The sequence below is a fragment of the Abrus precatorius genome, unplaced genomic scaffold (genome assembly GCF_003935025.1).
Source record: "Abrus precatorius isolate BTA unplaced genomic scaffold, Abrus_2018 Scaffold3, whole genome shotgun sequence".
Classification (NCBI taxonomy): domain Eukaryota; kingdom Viridiplantae; phylum Streptophyta; class Magnoliopsida; order Fabales; family Fabaceae; genus Abrus; species Abrus precatorius.
Window position 1 is genome coordinate 35444175 of NW_020874373.1, and position 22143 is coordinate 35466317.

A 22143-nucleotide genomic window follows, 5' to 3' on the forward strand; every position below is an offset into this window, starting at 1 on the left:
AATGTTTAGTTAATCTAATGAAGGGAAACCCTCCAAAGATAATGACTTCGGATGATAGCTCATTGGATGCTGTGTTTTTGCAGTAAATAAGTCACAGCAAACAAAAGGGTTTCTGCAAGTGTCAGAAAAATAGGACAATTATGAACAAGTCATGTAATAAGTGTGTATGCAAGGTATTAAAGTATTACAAATGGTTGTCTCTTCTCTTCTAGACATTTTTTCTTGTTCATTAGCACGTTTTTTTTTATATGGAAGATAAATCTTCTTTGAGTCAAAACTGTAAGCCACAAATCTTTTCTCCCAAGTATTTAATTATATCACTTATTCAATTATTCTTTTCTCTTTTATCTTATATTATTTTCACAAAAAAATCTCTGTTTCTATTATTTTCATCATATCACTGGTTTAGTTATCCCTTCTCTTTTTATGTCTCTTTTTAATTTGTAGAATAAATATAACAATTTTATTAAAAAAAACATTTATTTATTTATTATTGGCCCTTTTAATAATCCTTAAACAAAAAGAAATTTAAATTTTCCAATTTTAAAAAAATAAAAAAAAATCAACTCGTCTATTTTAGTTTTTTAATTATCATCCTATCAATTTGATTCTAATTATAAAACTTGAATAAGTTTTCATTTTTTTTAGTCTTTATAGATTAATTTCATCAAAATACATCAATCATAAATCTAGAATACTTTGATAAAATGTACTAACTTTTAACTTCAGCTAAGGTAAATAAAATATAAATATAAATTCTAAATACATTTTTAAAGAAAATCTTAATTAAATATTTTATTAAACTTAATTTATAATATTTAGAGGATACATATATAAAGTTCGAAAAGTCTTAAGGAATTATCTCTCTTCACTGAATTCACTTTTGTCTCTAATTCCCTACTTTTTTGTTTAAGCCCAGACACTAGTGGTGCTTGACATCCTAAGATTATAACTTGAGTGTTTGTTTTGTTGAGTTTTTAACCCTATTTAATATTAAAAAAAATACATGATTAAAAAATAAAAAGAGAGTATATATTAAAATTAATTTACACTTAAAAATAATAATTCAAGATAATAGTTTTGTTTGGATAAGTCATTATAAAAAATAATAATATAAAAATTATATAAGTTAAAATTAATTTATATTTTTAAATTTTTATAAATTAATTATTTTTAAATTTAAAAAAATAATTATTTTTAATTTATAGAAAAGTTTTTTTATAAAAATTTATATTTAATATTGATTTATTATTTGTACGGTGACACGAATTAATGCGTATTTGGTTTAGTCCAATAATAAATATATAGAAAGAGATAGTTTCGGCGACAGAAAGGTTCGTTTGGAGGTAACCACTGCAGTTCCAAACTCGCACTTTGGATATAAAAACTTAATCGATTCAACTTTATAACATTTATCGCAAAATATAAATTTAATAAATAATTTCGAACATCAAATATTAGGTATATACTTTAAATAAATATTTATTATTATTGTAATGATCCGTATTTAAAATTACAGAAACAGTATAAAAATATATATTTTTAATTCTTTAATTACTGTTCTAAGACACTGATTATTATTTTTCATATGAAAATAAAAAATTCTGATCTGAAATATATGAAAATATTTCTTTTCTTATCAAAATTGTTGAAGTGGTGTTGGAACATGTAAGTTGGCTGACTCATTATATATTCTAATTTTATAATTTATAAAAAAAATTACAATGCATTCTTTCTGATTACTGTGTGATGGTTTTGAGAATAGCCCAATTAAAATGAGAACTAGGGCCCATTTCAATTGGGCTCTAAATTTGTGGTCTGGGCCTTAATTTGCTCTTCAATTTTTCACTTCCTTGCTATTAGTGCAAGTTGTTCATTATGGGTTGCGTATTATCTATGCCTACGCTTTTCAATTTTACTATTTCGACCAAAAATTATAATGGATTTTTTTTTTATTATGTACGTAAGTTTTAAAATTATTGAATTTTTTAAAATATAAATAAATATCAAATTTTAAATAACATATCTACACATATCTAAATTATAAATATATTTAAAAAACTATTGAATGTGAGAGGGAAAAATGTATTAGGCAAAAAAGTTAGAGAGTCTAAATCTTGTTTATAAGTTGTTTAATTAAGAGGATAATGATTAAAGAATTTTTGGAATTTTTTTAAATCCTTTAAAACTCTAGTTTTTTGAGTTTTCAATTTTAGGAGGTTTTCTCTTTCCTGTACTCTTTCATTGTTGGAATTTTTATTTTTATTTTTAAAATATTAGTTTTTTAAATTATTTTTAGAGAAAAATATTTATTTTTTAAAAAAATATATAAAAAATGATTAAAAAATATGAATAAAAGATTATAAAAAATAATAATATCATTTATATACTTAAACTCTTTATCATCCTTTTCTCTTAGTATTAAACATCTAAACAAGAAAAAAAATTTAATTTTATTTCTACTTCCTTCTCTTTCCCTTTTTCTTCTCTAAACCCTCCCTCCCTTCCCTTTCAAATTTTCAAATAAAGTCTTAAAAGAAACAAGCAACTAAAACAAGAGTTGTGAAAGTCAATGTTAATGGTAGGCAAACAATATGACAAAATGTAATTAATTAACTATGGTCCCTATGGGCAAATTGTTGCACTAACAGTGGTTGATGTTGTTGACTTAGCACAGTATATATTGACTTGAGGCAGTGTTGTGCTTTTGCTGCAACTTGCTTTTTATCACTTAATTTCTTTCACATTCATCTGTCATATGGAAAGTGACTAATTGGATAATCACTTTACAGGTTAATTAATTTGAGGAAAAGTGATTATTGGGGCGTTTTTGGTTTCCACATATATATCATACCTTTTGCCTTCACTCATTCAAACGTGCCCATGGACGGCATTGATCACGCCGTCGTTTAAGTGCTTCCCCGTGTTCATTTGGTTGGTAATTGAGGTCGGTACCCATTCATTGTTATTGTTCGAGACTCACTAGTTTGACCTTTGCTTCTTTATTTATACCATGTATTAGAAAATTTCATGTATGCTTAATTAATTAGTCATGCTTATAATTTCTTTTTTTGTTCATATTATTCAAGTTTTAGTTGTTTTAAGAACTTTCAAAAACAATTCTCTCCAAAGTTTAGTAGTTAAATATTTTGTATATTTATTGAATATATTTAAGATCATTAGCATTCTCTCCACAGTTTGTTTACAACTTTTTTAATTAATATATGTTTATTGTTTAAAACCAACAACTCATAAGTATATACGGTTTCATCAAGAATATGCTTATAATCAGTTTGTTGACTGTTCCAAATTACTAATCAAGTGGCTTAACATAATAACATTAATTAGGTACAACAATATTGGGTATACATAGCGTGTTTAGTTTTAGGAACGTTTCAAACAAGAAAGTCAGTATAATGTTAGATAGGATCCAGATTATGTACCCAAAATTTCACTAAACAAATAACTGTTTACATTTAATTAATAAAATAGGTATAAAGAGAGCAATTCAAAGATTTCATCCCACAGTATTTTTTTTAGTAAAAAATAGTTTAGTATTACTTAAGCAAAGTATCGAATTTAAGTCTTTATGCATGCATATAATTTTTAATGTTAAATTCACCCACTATATCTGAGTGTACAATTTAGGTCAAATTCAAATTATTTGGATGAAAAACCAAAAAAAAGATTTGACCCTATAAAATACAAAAGTAATAAGTATTAGAAATCAACATTTTCGTTAAAAGCATTTTTAGCCATGAAACATTATTCAATGAAAAATAACAGAAAATGTGTTAGGGAAAAGTAATTATGAAGTGTTATTTCCGTAAGGAGCTTTGCAATAATCTGCCTTTAAATTGCTCTAAATGTTTATTCATTGATCAAAAAGAAAGAAAGAAGTGCAGACTATATCCATGTTTTCATATTTCTAAGTAATAATTAATTAACTTCATCATAAAATGAACTTAATTATAATTGATCGATCGATTCCACATACATCAATAGAATTAATTTGAAAGGAAAATTTACAGCCCTCAAAAACAATGGAGGCCGGCGTAAACAACTTCAAACATATGAATTGTCAAAGCTGGTTACCATAAAAATCCATAATATGTATCTTAGTAAACAACTTTCTGAATAATGCATATAGAATTGTAAATTTATTTTAAGGAAATAGAACTGTAAATAGTTACAAAGTCGATATCATGCTAATTTAGGTGGTTAATTAGAAAGTGCAGTTCTTTTAGTAAAAACATAATGTCTAAGTTAAAACGGAAATCTGATAAAGGTATCTAATCCATTCCAGTATCATAAATATATATGATCATAACACTCTTGAAATATGTCATATTCTCTCTGTTTAAATTTTTAAGATTTTCTTTCTTTCACTTTAAGTCATTTTTGCATTGTATTCTCTTTTACTTTAAGTACATCATATGTTTTATTTTCTTTAAATTAAACATTATTGTTAAATTTAGGGTAGGGCAACATTAATCATTTTTAAATTTTGAACTTTAAAATACTATTGAATTAACAGATATTAAATTGATATAATACTTACCTTATAATACTTCAACTTTTTGAACGATAATAATAATAATAATAATAATAATAGTTATTATTATTATTATTATTACATTTTTAATATATTTTTATTATAAAAATTATTTATTTTAATTTAAAAACATCTGAACAACGTACTAAGAGTATGTTTGAATTATACTACAATTTATATTTAAAAACAGAAAACTGTTTTTAAGAGAAAAATACCCTAAGAGTTTTCTTGATTATAATGGCTCAATTTAAATGGGAAAATATTGAGAAGGTGATGTAAAAATATTTCTAATTCCACGGCTACATTATGAGAATGGCTGAAATATAAGACTGAAAAAGATAAAGATGCAAAATTCTCACTCTCATCCAAGATTCATGACGTTTCCTTCACACGTATATGGATAAAACAGGATAAGGCTCAAGTAACTTGGTGTATATAACCCAGCCGCAAGATCAGAAAACGCATTTTCACTCACAAATCTAGCTGTAGTCATATTCTATTTGGTGACTCATATCATACCACATAATAAATTTACAAGAGGCTTGTGTGAAACCTATTATAAGTAAGAGGTCAGCATGAGACCAAGAACTAAGAAGCATAGTATAACTTCTAGCTACTTTATTATTCGTATGAAAAGTTGGACCAAACTACTGAGATAACCCAGCTGGACCAACACAGTCTTTGCAAGCTACCTATCTACAAACTACTATTTCTAGAATTAGCATCTTTTACCCTTTAAACAAGTTTTCTGTTTTGCCAAGATCACACTATTGCATGATCCATGCAAGTCAATCCAAAACCTGTGTCTTAATAACAAAACCAAGTAAGAATTTCATTCATGTTAAAAAAAATGTTTTTTTTGTGTGTGTGAAAGATAATTAACATAATTGATATTAAGATACCCAAAAACCATCAATCACTAATATTTTATTTACTATTACCACAATTATTTAATGAAAGTAACGTGTGTTTGATAATATAAAAAAAGTTAAGAAATGATTTTTAATTCGAAGTTCAAGATCTCAACAAGCCGACATGGTTAAATAATCATTCTCAGTTTCTTAATACCTCTTTGACTAATATGTTCGGGCAGTTATGGGATTAATTAATATAATAGTTCCCACATATTGTTCTCATTTAATATATACTTAATAATGCACCATCCAAGAAAAACCTTTTTCTTCAATTTGTCATTTGCTGGTTGTCCAGTAACTGTAATTAGATTTATTAATTATTACGAAATTTCTCTTTTTAAATTTCTGAATCAAAGTCTCGAATGTGACCTGACTAAGCAAACAAGGAAATTACAATTGAGAAACTTTGACAGTTACTATGAGGTGATGGATGATGGCGATATAATGATGATGACTGTGATCACAAAAGTCCACTGTGGTAAGTTAAGTTATTATGCATATAACAGCATAAGCACGTTTAGTGATTTTCTTATTAATCAAGTAAACCTTGCCAAACTACATTATACGTCAGATTTTTGCTATTCCATCCATTTCAGATGAAACGCTATTAATTTAGCTAGAGTCATTTATAATTTTATATATTCAACTGAGGTTAAGGTTTGTCATTTCTATGGTTGGAATTAAAGAAAAGCTCGTTTTCTAGATGAATTCGTGTCTCTTCCTGGTTTAACTTGTAGCAGTATCAAAAGTTGTCACCATCGTCAATATAATCCGCATGAAGTCTAACTATTTTGGAAAACCATTGTACGTTGTGAAACTTGTCATACTATATAAAGTTTGTTAATTACCATCACTTGTGGAGTATTTTCCATAGAAATTGTAATTGTAACTCTTTATTTTCAAAAACATTATTCAAATAAGAACAACGACCAAGTCCAAAAGTAAAATGAAAATAAGAAAAAAGCAAAGATAGATACCTAGAAACACTTGTGAAGCACATGGTTTACTGTGTGTTTGGTCGAACCTATGTGGTCCGCTTTTAAGCACACTCAACTATCTCCATCTACCAACAACTACATAAGTATTAAAATTATCTTAACACATGTTTCGTTTAAAAGTGTGAATGAAACAAATTGATAAAAGTTTAAAAAATAAAAATAAACTTCTAGATGGCAGTCGTAAAGATTAATGTATTTCTGTATTGAAGTGCACGGCACTTGGTATTTGGAAATTTCCTTCTAGACTTTATGACCAATTTCAAGAATGAAAAATTAATCCAACCTGATGTACATATCTAGTGATAAAAATATAAGCATTTAGTGTCCATTATTTGCCACGTCATGTCATGTATATCAATAACAAGTGAGTTGATTAATTAGTATAGTCTTTGGATACTTTTTTTTAAGATAAGTATTTGATTCTAAATTTATTATTAAAAAGTCATTATACGTTTATAATATATAATAAAGATATTAGATCAATTTTTTTTTTAAAAATACACATTAATTTTAATTTATAAGAAAAATTATTTTATTTTTTTATACATATTTATTATAAAATTTATTTAAACTAGTATTATTTTAACTGCAATGAACATAATTAATGGCCAACGCCATTTATATACATAAGATCTCATGAGAGATACGATCCTTCTTCTATCTTTATTCTTCTTCTCAAAACAAAATCGGATATAAAATGATATCCAAATCCCATGTTTAATTTTCACGCTTAAGTCAGTTCTATAAATGAATTCATCAGCACAAGTTCACACCAAACAATTGGAAAATCAAGGAATAGTTTAAAAAAATAAACAAAATCTCTGTTTAGAACAATCAGAAGATCGCTTCCTATACCACTTAGAAGACTGATATTATTTTTTCTTTCCTTGAGATTGAGTAGATCATTTAACTCACACCCATTAATTAAAATGGAACCTGGAAAATAAAATTGAAATCTTACTTATATAATAATAAACCCTTTTGTTTTTTAGTTTAAAATGTACATATCAGATATTGCCAAATTCTAATTAAATGAACAAAAGTTTAAATTAGATATATATATATATATATATATATATATATATATATATATATATATATATGTATGTATATATGTATTGCCAGTAGTTTCATGAGATCAAGGTTTTAGATTGATTCTGCAATCATGACTTCGAAACCGCAATTTAAAACTTTGTTTGTATTGAAATATGTAAAGTTTTGAAATTTGATATTAGTACATTATAAGTATAAAAATTTTTACACCATTAATTTTTCATACTATATATCGTTGATATATTTTTATTACAAAAAAAATTCGTATTAATATAATAATCTAAATTAGATGATAGTATAATAATTTTTATACTACCATTATATTTAAATTAAATTTAAAATTTTATTTTATAAACAAAACATATAGATAATATTATTATAGATATTATTTATGTTATTCTTTAATTAATTGATAATTTATCTTAATAATTACAATCAATTTTAGTTACTAAAATAAAAGTAACAATTATAAAAAATAATCATATTTACTATAACAGTTATGAAAAGTATTTGATACTTCTTTAAATATACTATATCTCTTAAAAGACGACCAACACCAAATTAGGTCACAACAATGGCAAATGATGTTTTACTTTTACAGACTAAACTATAACCCAAAAAGAGAAAGAGAAAACAAAATCATTAGTTTATTGGTTAATTAATTAAGCACATTTATACAGAAAAATGTTTTTTGAACATCCAAGAGTAAACGCTTAAAGATGTCTCCATATTTTTTGATATATTTTTTAGATATGCGTATATATAAAGATAAAAATATATTTTTTATACAATGCAAACTTACTCAGCATTAATTAATTCATCAGTTGGCTTAAAAAATGTCTGGAATCTTTAAAAAAATTTAGCGGAAGGAAAATGAAATTCTAATTATGCCCAAGAAATGAACAATTTTTCATACAGTATGATACCAAATATAGACGACAGATTAAAAAACAAAGCATTAATTCATCTATCTATAATACACAAACTACCTCCCCAAGTTTAATTAACACAAATAATCAACCAAAGCAGCTGTCTTTCCAATCTTCAAAAACTGCAAATCATTCTCAAAGGGTGTCAAATTCAAATCCAAAACCAAAACTCTCTTGTCTCCAGCTTTCATCTTTGGTGAAGAATCAAAACTGCTACCACTAGTACTACTACTCATAGTGGTAGAATTGTGCATGTTTCCATTCAAAGTTGCAGCTCTGTGCCTCCTCATGTGTCCTCCCAAGGCTTGTCCAATAGCAAACTCCAACCCACAAATGGAACACTCATGGGTCTTAGGCTTAGGGGGTGAATCATGATTCAATTGGCCATCCATGTCTCCATCCCCTCCCATCAATCTTGGCTTCTTGTGACTAGCCCTGTGGCCACCAAGTGCTTGAAATGAAGGGAATTGCCTGTTACATGTTTTGCACTCAAAGACACGGTTGTTATTTGAAGAGTTTGAGTATGTGGCCTCAAATTCACCTCCACGTGAAAGCAGCATCAAACAATTAGCCATGGTCACACTATCGACCTCTCTTTCTCTCTTCATGGCACAGCCCCAATAACTACACTAACAAAAACAAATTTGAGATATGTTTGAAGGTGTGAACGAATGTAAATGTATGAAATGAGAGAGAAAAGTATTGGAATGGAACTCTTGGAGACTCGAAAAGGTTTGGTATTTATAAAGGGTGCTTCATGGTTTGGTAGCTTGAGAGTGCTGAACACTCTTGATGATAGTTGACATTTTGTGAATAATTCTTGGGTGAGCATGGCACCAATGAACATAATTAACCAATTAAAATTTGAAGATAATATCAATGTAATTTTAGTACATACTTCAGCACAAAGTTTGTTGTTATTTTATTACATTTTGAACATTTGATTGGTTGTGTATACACACATTATGCTTACGTAAGAATTAATTTGACATGAATGTGCACATATGTTGCCAAACACTGTAACCGTGACTTTTGATTACTTGTGAAATAAGCAAGCGTGACTGCTGCAGCAATTAAAAGCAATTAATTTGATGCGTTGAACTAAGAAGGGGTTACTTACTTAAGAGTTGTTTGGTGTGAAAGGAGTTAGCTGATTTTACGTAAGCATGACAGATTTGCTGAGCCAAACAAGGCAGAACGAGATTTGGTATTTGGTAGGACGGCACTACTATTACTAAAAATGTTTTATAGTTTGTTCAAACATTGATGGAAAATTCTAAGGCAATGTGTCGTTGATAGAATGGTATGAAAAAGGAAGCATCAGAGGACCACAGTTGGAAGCAACAGTTCAGAATAAACATACCCACATGTGAAGCTGACTTCTAAACATCTAGATGTCATGTTCCACGTTGAACATATTATAAAATTCAAATGAAATAAAATCAAATAAAATACAATTCTCTGTAATGAAATAAGAAATATGTTCATATTTAAAATAATTGTCTTCATTCAATTGTTTATTTAAGATGATTTTTCCCAAGTTTAAAATTTTAATAGTTGTTTTTGTAGGTAGGAGTTAATATAAAATAAGGAAAACTAGCTTAGATTCTTTTTTTATATATAATTGTTATTCGTTTTCTATTCTTCGATTTTTATTTTTAACTTGGTGGAGAAGTATAAAATTCTCTGTGGATTGTGGAATAATCTTATGCTCGCTCTAGAAATTTTCAATATTAAGACGACAAAAAAAAAGGGAATGTAGCGTGCAAGTAAAAATATTAACTCTTTCACAATTAATCATTCTTAAATTCAAAGATATTATTGATTATTTTAATATTAAAATTATTTGTTGCATTCATTTCTTAATATTTTACTATTTACCATTTATACCAATTTTTGTCGACGGAAAATTTTTAAAGTATTGGCTTAACAAATTATTATAAATTTAAGAACGATAAAATTTAATTGATGCAATTGAGCTTTTAAAAATTTAAAATTTCTTAGAATTTTTAGTTATTCTATCCGAAAACGCAGTAAAGAAAAAATAACTTTAGAAGGTACTGTATTATGTTCCACAGTAAAATAGAAAAGACCACAGCATGTAAAATATTAAAATTCAATAATGATATAAATATAAATCAGCTTTAGTTATTATAAATTTTATTTAATAAAAAAAATATAAATATTATCAGTAATGATGCATATTATATCAACAAATAATTTTATAAATATAATATTATTGATACAGTAAATGTTAGTATAATATTATTTTATATTTGTAGATTAAACAAATATTGCATACATTAATAATTTATTTTTCAATAAATGAAAAATATAAAAATTATTTTATTAGTAAATGACAATTATTTTACTAACGTATGTATAACATAATCAATGCATTTTCTAAGTAAAATGTATATATGCACCGTTTCTTTTCAAAACATAAATAAGTCTAATATTAATACTGTCGGTGTTATAGAAAATCAATAATCGAATATATTAATGAAAATTTTTCTTCAAAACATGAAATGCAAGACCCAAAAAAACGTAAAAGAAAAATGCATTTTCCTTTTTCCCTTGAAGATTAAAGGATGAATAAAAGTAGAACTTTACCAGGTTCTAAGTCACGTGACATTTAAGTAATTAATACATTAATCTTTGCAATATTTTATGTAAGATGTGTTCCTCGTACTCATCAGAAGAAACCATTCCTATATTACGTAAAAAAGAAAAGGAGTTGAAACTGAAAATGCATGGTGGAACATACATTGCAATGATGGTAGGAGCAAATTTCGGTAATGTGATGGAAAAATGATTCAAATTACGTGTCTCGCATTTGGTTTTTTAATACGACCGACTTTGGCCTTTGTTAGGTCTGACGTGGACCATACAAGTCAATGGCTCTTATGCATCCAAATCCTAATCCATTAGGTACTTTGGATTTGGATCACAAATTGTTCCATTCAACTTCCATCTTCCAACTATTTTCATTGACCATTTTGTAGGTAACATATTATCCAGTTGGCACCTTTGAAGCTACTCAATTTCTCTTATTTTAATTATACTCCATTCTACTACTATTCCATTCCACCCCTTTTTTGCCAAATTTCTAGAGCGTGTGACACAACTTTTCCAATCTTCAATTCTAAATATAGTCAAGATGTTAAGTTGTGTAATTAATTAATTTAATCCTACCTTATGGTCAAATGGGTTTCTTGTTAATGATTGTTCCAATTAAGGAAATGAATGCTAATGGTGAAATTGTGATGACTGTTAGGAACATGAAACTAGTTATGGATATGAATCCCATTCCCTTTAAATTAGCATATATATGTGTTTGTGGAAATTTGATGTATTTAACTTTGCCCTTTTTAAGATATTTTCTAAATCAGTTCTTGCATGCAACGCAAAAATTGGAACTTGTTGAAAAAGATAGGTGCTAGAACTTGTATCTTAAGTTAGATTTAATTACATTTTCAAAAATTCAATCTAATATTTGTATTCTGTCAACTTTATGTGCTTAGATACAAAACTGACTTAATATATATAAACAAAATATACAATTTTAAATATTCGATATGTGGTTAAATTGTAAAACTTTATAAGTGTGTCAAACTATATCATATGACTTGGATTTACGTGTTTCACTAGGATTTGCTTGTATGGTAGAAGGTATAATTGAATAGTTTCATATGGCAAAGTCCAATTCATCTCTTCTTGGATTTGTGATTTCTTATTCACTCTAATGGATAAATATTACTCTTGAGCCAAGGAAATCAGTGTGGTCAGTTCACACGTTCCATAATCAAGGTTTTAGTTAAAATATATCATTCTATTAAGCACCCATCGAAGCCCATGGAATTGCCAAGAGGGGCCTATAAAATTGACTAAGCTTTGACTTGTTCATAGTCAAACACTAAAAATAAGACATTAAATATGTGCAAAGTACGTAACTTGTTATATATATATATATATATATATATTGTTACTCTATTGGGATAAACATTATTTTAAGTGTTGGATTATCATTGCAAGTAGCCAAATCTTTTGAGAGGAAATCACATTCAAATAATAAAGTATCATTATTCAATACTTAAAAAAAAGAAAGAAAAGGCTTCCAATCAAGGAATGCAAATCTTCTCATCTATCTTAATAACATCAATCTCGCAATTGTTCTCTTCTTCAAAAATAGTTGGAGACCTTTAAAACTCCTTTAATTAGGGCTAGTTATGCATGCCTAAAGGCTCTCGATAGGATGCTCCCTATAGTTGGAGACCTTTAAAACAATTTTCAAAAAAATTTGATTTCTCTTTCACTAGTTCAAATTTTCTCTTATGGGTTTGATCTAAATATAGCCATTAGAAATCTCTTCAATATTGGCACTTAAAGGTGCGAATTGAATCATTATTGTCATGCATGATGGGGGTAACAATGATGGTGCAACTGTTTAGATTAGGTTACACAAAATATTGCATAGTACTGATCAGAATTTAGAGGGTCCAAGATGTCTTCAAGTTAGTAGTACAATAACTTAATAAAAATGACAAATTTAATGATTTTTTAATTAAAAATAAATATATTTTAATTCAATCACTATTCGGAAATATAAAGTAAAATCCAACTAAAAAGATCTTTGCGTTTGACAATTGGGTATATGAATTTTATTCATACACACATATTAGTTTACATTTATACAAATTTTAATTAAATATAATTGATGTCGCTTCATTTGCAACAATAAGCAATACAGTATATGCTGTATTAAGAAGTGACAGACACTCAGAAAACGTGCAGCAAACATTGTACCTGGCTCTAGTGGATGTACGGAAGAGAAAATGGATTTTTGAGGAGTGAAGTTATTGATTTGATGAAATATTGGGTGGATGCAATTGGGCTTCACATTCTAATAATGGGGTGTGCATGAATCACCTTCAATTCCTCTCCACATTCTCCTAATACGTAGTGCATGAACCAAGTTCACTTCATACTCATATCACCCCCTTGTCCCTTATCTTTCATATTACCATATAATAATTTGACATGGAATCAAATGTTGAGGAGATGATGTCACTAGATTTGTAATCTAAAATGATACCCATTATTGGAAAAAAAAAACTATGTCATTTAAATCTAATATTTTATAAAAGTGTATAGTGTTATGTTTTAGTTAATTGAAATCATAGTAGTTTAGAATTATGCAATAAATTTTCTTTTTATTGGGTATTAAAAGGTAATGTCAAGCATGATATATATTATTTTTAAAATTAAAATAATGTTAAAAAATAATATCAAGAATTAAAACAAACTAATTTTAATTGAATAATAATACTAAAAATACACTGACATAAAATTGTTACTTTATCTGGTTAAAACAGAATTATTTTGATGAAGGATAGTGTAATCTAAAATAGAAAAATAGCTGAGATATTGTACGGTCTTGAAATTCATGTTTTGAAAGCGAAATCCTCAGACAATTACTCTTACCACTCAGCTGCTAAAATTTAAGGGGTGAATGTTCCTTAACCACATGCCAATCACTTCATGCCATGTCACTAACGCCACAAAGGCCAAACTCACCCAACCTATCGTCACCCTCCACGTGGCACATATAAAGTGCTGCGAGCTCAATTATCATGCACAATATCAATGCACTCCGAAGAAGCTTAGACGGTTCAGATTCTCCTGAAGATCGAAACATCGCAATCCGAGACACGTGTACGGTGATATCGAGTATTTGAAAAACCAGTGATCCTACAGAGCCCCGCACTATATCTTTGATCCACCCACTCTAAACCTTGTTCGTTATCCCCAACACTTCATTTTCGAAGTGTCTCTATCCACGGCGGAGCGCCTCCACCGGAAAAACTCTCCGGCGATAGTGTCGGTTCGGTGCTCCGAACCTTATCCTTCGCCGGCGCGATTGCAGATTCAATTGCTTCATTTCATTTTCTCATTCTAGGTAAGTTTTTTTATTAGTATTTTTATTTTATTTATATTGGTTTAATCATGCTCGAAGATTTTGATCTAGTGGTACCGTGGATTTGATCATCATCTGGTTTTTTGTGGTGTAGTTGATTGAGTTCGGAGATTTCGACTTTATGGTGCGTCGGTGTATTAGGCTAAAGGTGGTGATTTGCATTACCCAGTGGGTGGTGGCACCGTGAATCGTTGAGTCAGATTATTGTTGTTTTCAATCATCAAAGAGCGAAATGGTAGGTTCAACATTCTATCATGCTATTTGCATGCAAATGCAGGTTATGATACATGATTTGCGGATGTTTGGTTCATCATGGTGGACAGTATAGTCCACCTCTGTTTTTCTTTTTTTTAAATCATTTATGTAAAACATACGTGAAATTGAGATACCATTTTCGAGTTAATGGATTAAATGTTGTCTTGTGCACTGGTTTATTAGTTTATTCTTATTATTAGAGGACCCTGATTTAGCAGTGTGAGGATTTTATAAATAGTTATGTGAAACTGCATTTTAATAGCTTATAAAATTATTCGCTCAGTGGGGTCATCAGAATAAAGAACTTCTGTGAGCCTCATACTACTCTGGTACTGTATTGGGGGCTTACTCATGAACTAACTTTCTCTGCTGGTTTGTAAGTTTTATTGTAAATGTAAAATGTCAACATGGAAGTAATGATAATGTAACTGATGCATAACATTTGCGTAATGTGTGAAATGAATTCTGGGTGTCATTTTTTTTTAAATTTCTTCACCCATCTGCTTCTATCTAGTATTTTAAAATGTAAGGGATCATTAAGATTTTAGAGTAGGAAGTTTGGTTAAAGATGCACAAAAACTTCATACTTTGATTAATATATGATATGTTATTGTAAAAACTCTTCTAATATCTTATGTTCATGGTGGATTCTGTGTTATATGATGTTAAGGCGTGTTCCTGGTTAACTAACTTTTGGCCTGTAACCCGTAACAAATAATATTTAATTTCAAATTCCATGCATGGAATACTCTAATGTATTTAATTTTTGTAGGGCTTAACCTGTGACCTTCATGATAAGTCAAGTAAAGCCAGTGTAAAAGTAAAAGTTATTTTTTTTTCTCAGATACACTGAATCTTTCATGGCCAGAGTTTCTGATTTTCCATCTGGTTAATTGCTACTTTTCTTAAAGACGGTTAAAACTTAAAAAAATTATCCTAAAATCTATTTTTTCAGTATTTTGGATCATAATAATCAATTATTGTCAAAATTCTATCTTATATATGTTAGAAAAAAAAAAGAAAAAGATTCTAACAGTTTGAAGCATCTTAACCTGTTAGTTGATTCCTAATCAATGTGATATTCCATCCTCCTGCTTTCATTTCTGCACAGGATTCTTGTTGAATGAAACTTTACTTTAGCTAGACAGTAGTTGGATTCAATTTTGTTGCTTAAACTTTATTAGTGGACCTGTTTTATTTAAAAATCATGATTACTGTGGGGCTTGAGTGAAATATTGTGATTGGAGAATATCTTTCCTCTTGTCTGTAGTTAATTTTCCCACTCTATTTGATTAAATATTAGATTAGGTCATAAATGTTTACTTTATTTGCCTTTAATAGTTTAAGGTAGAATATATATGTTTGAATTTTATTGATTGTAAAGACAATGCATTAATTTTCAGATACACAACGTTTTGACACATTAGATTATAGAAGGGGGTATGTGATGTGAGTTTGTGTCCTGACCATTATGTGTTGAACAAAATGGTACACAGCCAACAAGATGATTCTATCCATCGCAAGTCAGTGATGGGTTGAATTGTTCATCACATGGGATATGTTACAGGGTATATATTTTGGAATAAGGAAGGTCCAAGATCCACAAAAGCCACCCTTCCTTGGAGAAAATAAATGCTCCTAAATAAGTGTAAGTTTAAATTGCAATCTGATTCCCGAAATATGTGGATTCATTTTAATTTTGGACACAGGTGCCTCTACCACAGAAAATGTAATTTTAGTGATGAAATTATAATTCTCAAGATATTTTCTTTGCATCATTTCCAAAGCTTTTTCGCTATTGTGTTTATGGAAAGATCTATAGATTAAAAGTTTGTATTTCATATATTTGAGTCTCAAAGGATGTTTGATGATGGGGAACAATATGTTTGGTCATTTAAAAGTAAAACACAGCATATAACAAAGTGACATAGCAGAACTTCTGAGAATATTGTGGATCAAATCATGATGTATGGTTTAGTTTAGGTACCTAGATCTATCTTTCAAATTGATGGGATGTCATGCATAGGATTCGGGTTGGGTGGATGAAATTGAGAAATGCTTTGAGTGTAAATTTTCATTTCAAAGTGTCCGAGGAACATTCTACCAGACAGCTATACGAGCTGTGATGCTCTGTTAGTGAATGTTAGGTAGTGTAAAGTTTCAACAAAAGCCAAAAGTCAGTTTAGTCGAGCAAGGTTATCTAATTGCAATTCAAATTGTGAATTATTTGGCTGATAAAGTTTAGTTGCATTGCTTAATCCTTACTGACTACTCTTTTGAGATTTGTGATCATATATGGAATAAAGTTGATCTTAGCAATAATAAATTATTGATTGAATCGAATTTCATTTTTTATTTCACTGTCTTTTACCTACTGGTGCACTTGTTGGATGGGATGGGAAAGCAAGATGTTTCATGCCAATATGCTCCATATGTGCACTTATTTTTGTAGGTTTCTGTCATTTGAATATGCATATAAGGAAAGCTGACGAGCACGTTTTAGATCAAAATAAGTGGCTATAATAAGATTCTATTTTACTGTCTTCAAAGGTGATGTATTGATTTGATTCATATAAAAATATGTCCCCTGTTTGGTAGCTTGTACGGGTTGTATCTTTATAGCAAGGAGTGAGCCTGACCCTGCTTGCTGTGTATCTCACCCATCCTTTTTCTGGTGCTTCCACTTGAGACTCCATCTTTGAGTCATCCAGCCAGTTGGACCAAATGAAATATAAGTGAAAGCAGAACTGTGTCAATATTATTGCTGAAATAGGTAGGTAAATACACAAGGACAGAGAATCACAGGGTCCCCCCCCCCCCCCCCCCCCGAGGACTATTGCCTCTTGCTGAGAGAAAAGTATTCTCCAGCCTCAAGCCTTATTCAACTACACGAAACCAAATGCCTACCTTAACCCACTATCTCCAATAAAACTTGTATGTGCTAGAGCTGCTTCTCCATAACAATTCTCTTTCCTCTAACTGTCTTGGGTCCTGCAGAATTTCTTTCTCACTTATACCTTCATCTCTGCTGGGCTTGGTACATTCCTATTAATTTGGGGTCCTAACATCATCTCATACTTATTCATTAATAAATAAACAGAAAAAAGGTTGTGGCTTATGTCCCTAAAATGTCATGCTCAAAACTGTGTTGGAAGGACATGAGTAAATGTTTCTGAAGGACCTGTACAGGAAAATAAAATTTCTTAGATGAGAGATCAGTGATCTTTATGCTTTTAGCAAACATTATTTCCGAGTAAATATTATCTAAGACTAGTTACAAATTTAATTTTCTGGATTTGAGGTTGTATATAGCATGTTTGGGAATTGCTAATTTCTGGGAAATAAACATTTTTTTTTACCCAAAGGCTGTCTCAAAAACTAGCAAAAAAATCCCATTATTTCTCCAAAATAAGCAACCTCAGTATAAATATTCATTTCTTACTGTTTAGAAAACACCTAAGTGCAATGTATTGATTTTATATGCGATCATCAATCTGGTTATTGGTTTATATGATCTTGATGTTGATATTTTGTTTCAAGGATAGTTACTTTGTTTAAACTTCGGAGAAATTTCTGAGGTGATATTTACTTAGTTCTTTAACAGTGTAATTTTTTAATATTGCAAATTCCATCAAATAAGATAAACATGCTAAGATGTGATTTTTTGAAGTCTTTTCAGCATAAAAGCTTTTGGATGCTACGGGATGCTGGCTGCTTGGCTGAAGAAAATGTGGGATATGAGAATTCTTCCAGAATTGAACCAAAGAGAAGTCATCAGTGGTTTATGGATACAGGTGAGGCAGAAATATTCAGCAACAAGAAACAAGCAATTGAAGCTGTTAGTGGCAGGCCAATTTCAGGAGTTTCAACCGTGAATGTTTCCCAATGGGAAACCAATACAGGATTTCACTCAGTCACAGGTCAGTTTTCTGACCGCCTTTTTGGATCTGATCTTGTTAGGACTGCTAATTTGGTTGATAAGAACATGTCATCAATTGGAAGTGGAAATCCAAACATGGAAAGGAAGGATTTTGAAAATCAATATGGTAATGATCCATCTGTGGGGTTGTCAATATCTCATTCCATAGCAGACCCTTCAGCATGTTTAAATTTTGGTGGCATCAGAAAAGTTAAAGTTAATCAAGTCAGAGATTCTGACAACTGCATGCCTGCTGCATCTATGGGCCACTCCTATAGTAGGGCTGATAGTAGTACCATTTCAGTAGGTGCTGGCTACAATAAGAACAATGGAAATATTTCATTGGGCTCAACTTATAACAATGGAAATGACAACGCCATTGCTATGGGGACGAGAATAAGTAAGACTGATGACAATCTCCTTTCAATGGCTCACACCTTCAATAAAGGGGATGGAAATTTTATGTTGATGGGCCACAACTATGGCAAGGGAGATGAAAGTATCTTATCAATGGGTCAGCCCTTTGATAGGGGAGATGGAAATTTCATATCAATGGGTCAATCATATGAAAAGGAAGACGGCAGTTTAATATCTCTGGGTACCTCATATACCAAGGGGCACGAGAGCTTTATATCAATGGGTCCAACCTATGGTAAATCAGGAGAAAATTTCATATCCGTTGCTCCTTATGACAAGGGCACTGATCATATAATATCAATGGGTCCAACATATGATAAGGTGGATTCTAATATCGCACCAACCGTTCCATCATATGACAGGAGAGATTCTAGTTCTTTACCTGTGGGTCAGAACCACCACAAGGGTCAGAGCAGCACCATATCTTTTGGAGGTTTTCACGATGACCCTGAACCAAATCCCTCTGGTGGAATCATCAGTGGATATGATCTCTTGATAGGAAGCCAGAACTCAGCTCAAGGTTTGGATAGCCAGAAGGATTTGACTGAGTCGAACTCTGAATCACTTGTAAATAGCATTCCAAAACCCAATACTAAAAATGATACTGTTGCCAAGAACAAAGAGCCAAAGACAACCAAGAAGGCTCCTCCTAACAACTTCCCTTCAAATGTCAAAAGTTTGCTGTCAACTGGTATTTTTGATGGTGTTCAGGTGAAATATGTTTCATGGTCACGGGAGGTAAAATGTGTTCTAATTTTCATTTTGCTTTATTTCTGAGCTATTGTAGTTGTTTATCTGTGTTTTTAACATTTTGAAAAATCTGCTTGGCAGAAAAATCTCAAAGGAATCATAAAAGGAACTGGTTATTTGTGTTCATGTGATGACTGCAAGCAGTCAAAGGTTAGCCCTTTAAGTCACTTGCATTCTGATAATCTGCATATTCCATGTGATTGTGCTTATATATTAGATTCTGTCATGAAGGCTCTTAATGCATATGAATTTGAGCGTCATGCTGGTGCCAAGACAAAGCACCCTAACAATCACATATACTTTGAGAATGGAAAAACCATCTATGCTGTTGTTCAAGAGTTGAAAAACACTCCGCAGGAGATGCTTTTTGATGCAATTCAAAATGTGACTGGCTCCACCATCAATCAAAAGAACTTTCGTTTGTGGAAAGGTAACTAGAATTTTAGTTTGCTTGGTTGTAGTTTAGATTAAAATACCTGATGACTATGTCCTTGCTTAAATTATTCATCCTTAGGTATAAAAGCAACAAAAATTCTGCAATCTTTCTACTTCTAATCTATTTCCCCCCTTATCAGCATCATACCAAGCTGCTACTCGGGAGCTACAGCGAATCTATGGAAAGGATGAAGTGAGCATACCATCTTGAGTTCAATTTTCTTCTTGAGAACAGTGGTAGATATGTAATCTGTTCATAGTGAGTGAATGGCAACTTAATAGTTTAAAAGACTATTTAAAATTGAAAAGTTTTAGCTGATGCTTCTTGTAGGAACTTAACTGTTTTAATTATGGTAATGAAGATGTCTTTTTTGTGGTTCAGTATTATTCTTTTCATCACAATTTGCTGTTATCTTGCCACCTTTGTTAAATTCCGTTCAAACCATGTTCCTTTGTGAATCTTCAAGAGGTCCCATTTGTTAATGTCTATTTTGCGGGTGGTAACTCATCCCATCTCATATAATAAGATTAAGAAAAAGTGAGTTGTGAGGGTGGGTATATTCCTTGTACGTGTCGACATTAGTCAGTCAGTTGTGTATTTTTGTTGGGCATTGCAATCTACTGTAAGTGACTTACGCTACAGGTTAAGATTAGTTTCTCTGCTCATCGAGCGAAATTGTAGGATCTTAATTTGCACTATTCATAATTTTCACTTATGGTACCCGTAGGGATGTGTCAGGAACAAGGATCTAACGGGAGAAAGAAATAGGAAAGTGAAAAATATAGTGAAAAAGAGATTAGAAGGAAGTTGTTAAACTGTATAAAAAATAATCATAAGAAAATGAAACTATAATATTTTTTCTTAATAACAAATATCTTCAATTTTTTATATTATATAAATTTTATTTAATAAACAAAAATGAAAACTCACTCCCATATCCCCTATTTGCCCCCATTTTGGGTTTTCTTTTAAATGGCTCCCATGAAAAAAATCCCCTTCTCCTCTTCTCTTCTTCTATGGAAACATCTACATTCCCTTCCCTCGGTTACCGAACACATATTTACACCTTAGTTGACAGTGTTAACATCAACATCCTTCTTGGTTTGTTTTTGTCGTTAATATTATTCTTGTAAACTGGAATTAGTCTAGATCGGAATTGGCGTAGATGCACAAGTCCAAATGGCTAAGGTATTTTGGACATAGCTACAATCTCAAGCCCAAATCTCGTACAAAGTTACTAAACACTCTGTCAAACGTTGAATCGAGCCCGTTAGTAAAAGTCAAGCTTGACTTGAGTTTCGTTATTTGGTGATGCTAAATAAATCATTTCTTGTTGACCAAAAAAAAAAAGGATTTCATCATTCATTGTGCTGAACTACTATTTTGAAGTTGGAATCCTAGCATAATTTTTTTTAAAAATGCAATTAACTTTTTTGTGTCATTCTTTTAACTTGTTTGTTTCCAGGTTTAGTAGGACGCAATCAATTTTAAACAAATGGTGAACTATTATTTGTGCGAAAAAGTCGATGTACATGAAATGGTAATGATAAATTCTCATTTCCATAAAATAAATCATTTGTCTAATACAAACAAAATATATATTGTTGGCTTTTTATTTTATTGGCATTCAAGAAACCAAGTCTTACTCTTTATTTGACGAGTCCCACATGATACAGATTTATATAATTTCTATTAATTATAAAGGGCGTGTTAAAAGATATTAAAAACTGTTTCTTTAATATCTCATAAATAATATATACTTCTAGACACATGACAAGTCATGTTCGAATCATGTCTATTTCTCTCCAAATAAATATTAGGTATGATCTATCATGTACAAGACATCTGATTATTTTACTCGTCTCCCACATAAATGACAGTTTATATCATTACCAAGCTGACACATAGGATGGTGAACTCAATTTGATTGAAGAACCAGA

General features: G+C 30.1%; 2 protein-coding genes across 7 annotated transcripts; one reads left to right on the forward strand and one right to left on the reverse strand.

Annotated features, from left to right (window-relative positions):
- Nucleotides 1-8389: 8389 nt before the first annotated feature.
- On the reverse strand, nt 8390-9159 carry LOC113863468 (zinc finger protein ZAT11-like). Its single transcript, XM_027497062.1, has one exon. It carries the CDS (start codon nt 9055-9057, stop codon nt 8524-8526), a length of 534 nt encoding a protein of 177 aa, XP_027352863.1. The 5' UTR covers nt 9058-9159; the 3' UTR covers nt 8390-8523.
- Nucleotides 9160-14259: 5100 nt separating this feature from the next.
- LOC113862838 lies at nt 14260-20516 on the forward strand. 6 transcript variants are annotated; one of them, XM_027496084.1, is made up of 7 exons: nt 14260-14408; nt 14521-14661; nt 18352-18668; nt 18894-19755; nt 19849-19917; nt 19999-20197; nt 20343-20516. In XM_027496084.1, the coding sequence occupies exons 2-7, from the start codon at nt 14659-14661 to the stop codon at nt 20411-20413; spliced, it is 1521 nt and encodes a 506-aa protein (XP_027351885.1). In that variant the 5' UTR covers nt 14260-14408; nt 14521-14658; the 3' UTR covers nt 20414-20516. The 6 variants fall into 6 exon arrangements, with proteins under 6 accessions (XP_027351885.1, XP_027351883.1, XP_027351884.1 ...); XM_027496082.1 differs by having other exon boundaries at nt 18352-18519; nt 18642-19755; XM_027496083.1 differs by having other exon boundaries at nt 18361-18519; nt 18642-19755.
- Nucleotides 20517-22143: the final 1627 nt, after the last annotated feature.

Excerpts from the sequence above, each read along its gene's own strand:
- LOC113863468 (XM_027497062.1), bottom strand. The coding sequence starts at position 9,057 with ATGAAGAGAGAAAGAGAGGTCGATAGTGTGACCATGGCTAATTGTTTG.
- LOC113862838 (XM_027496079.1), top strand. Across the intron at positions 19,756-19,848 it reads ATGTTTCATGGTCACGGGAG|AAAAATCTCAAAGGAATCAT; the intron begins GTAAAATGTGTT and ends TCTGCTTGGCAG. Across the intron at positions 19,918-19,998 it reads ATGACTGCAAGCAGTCAAAG|GCTCTTAATGCATATGAATT; the intron begins GTTAGCCCTTTA and ends TCTGTCATGAAG.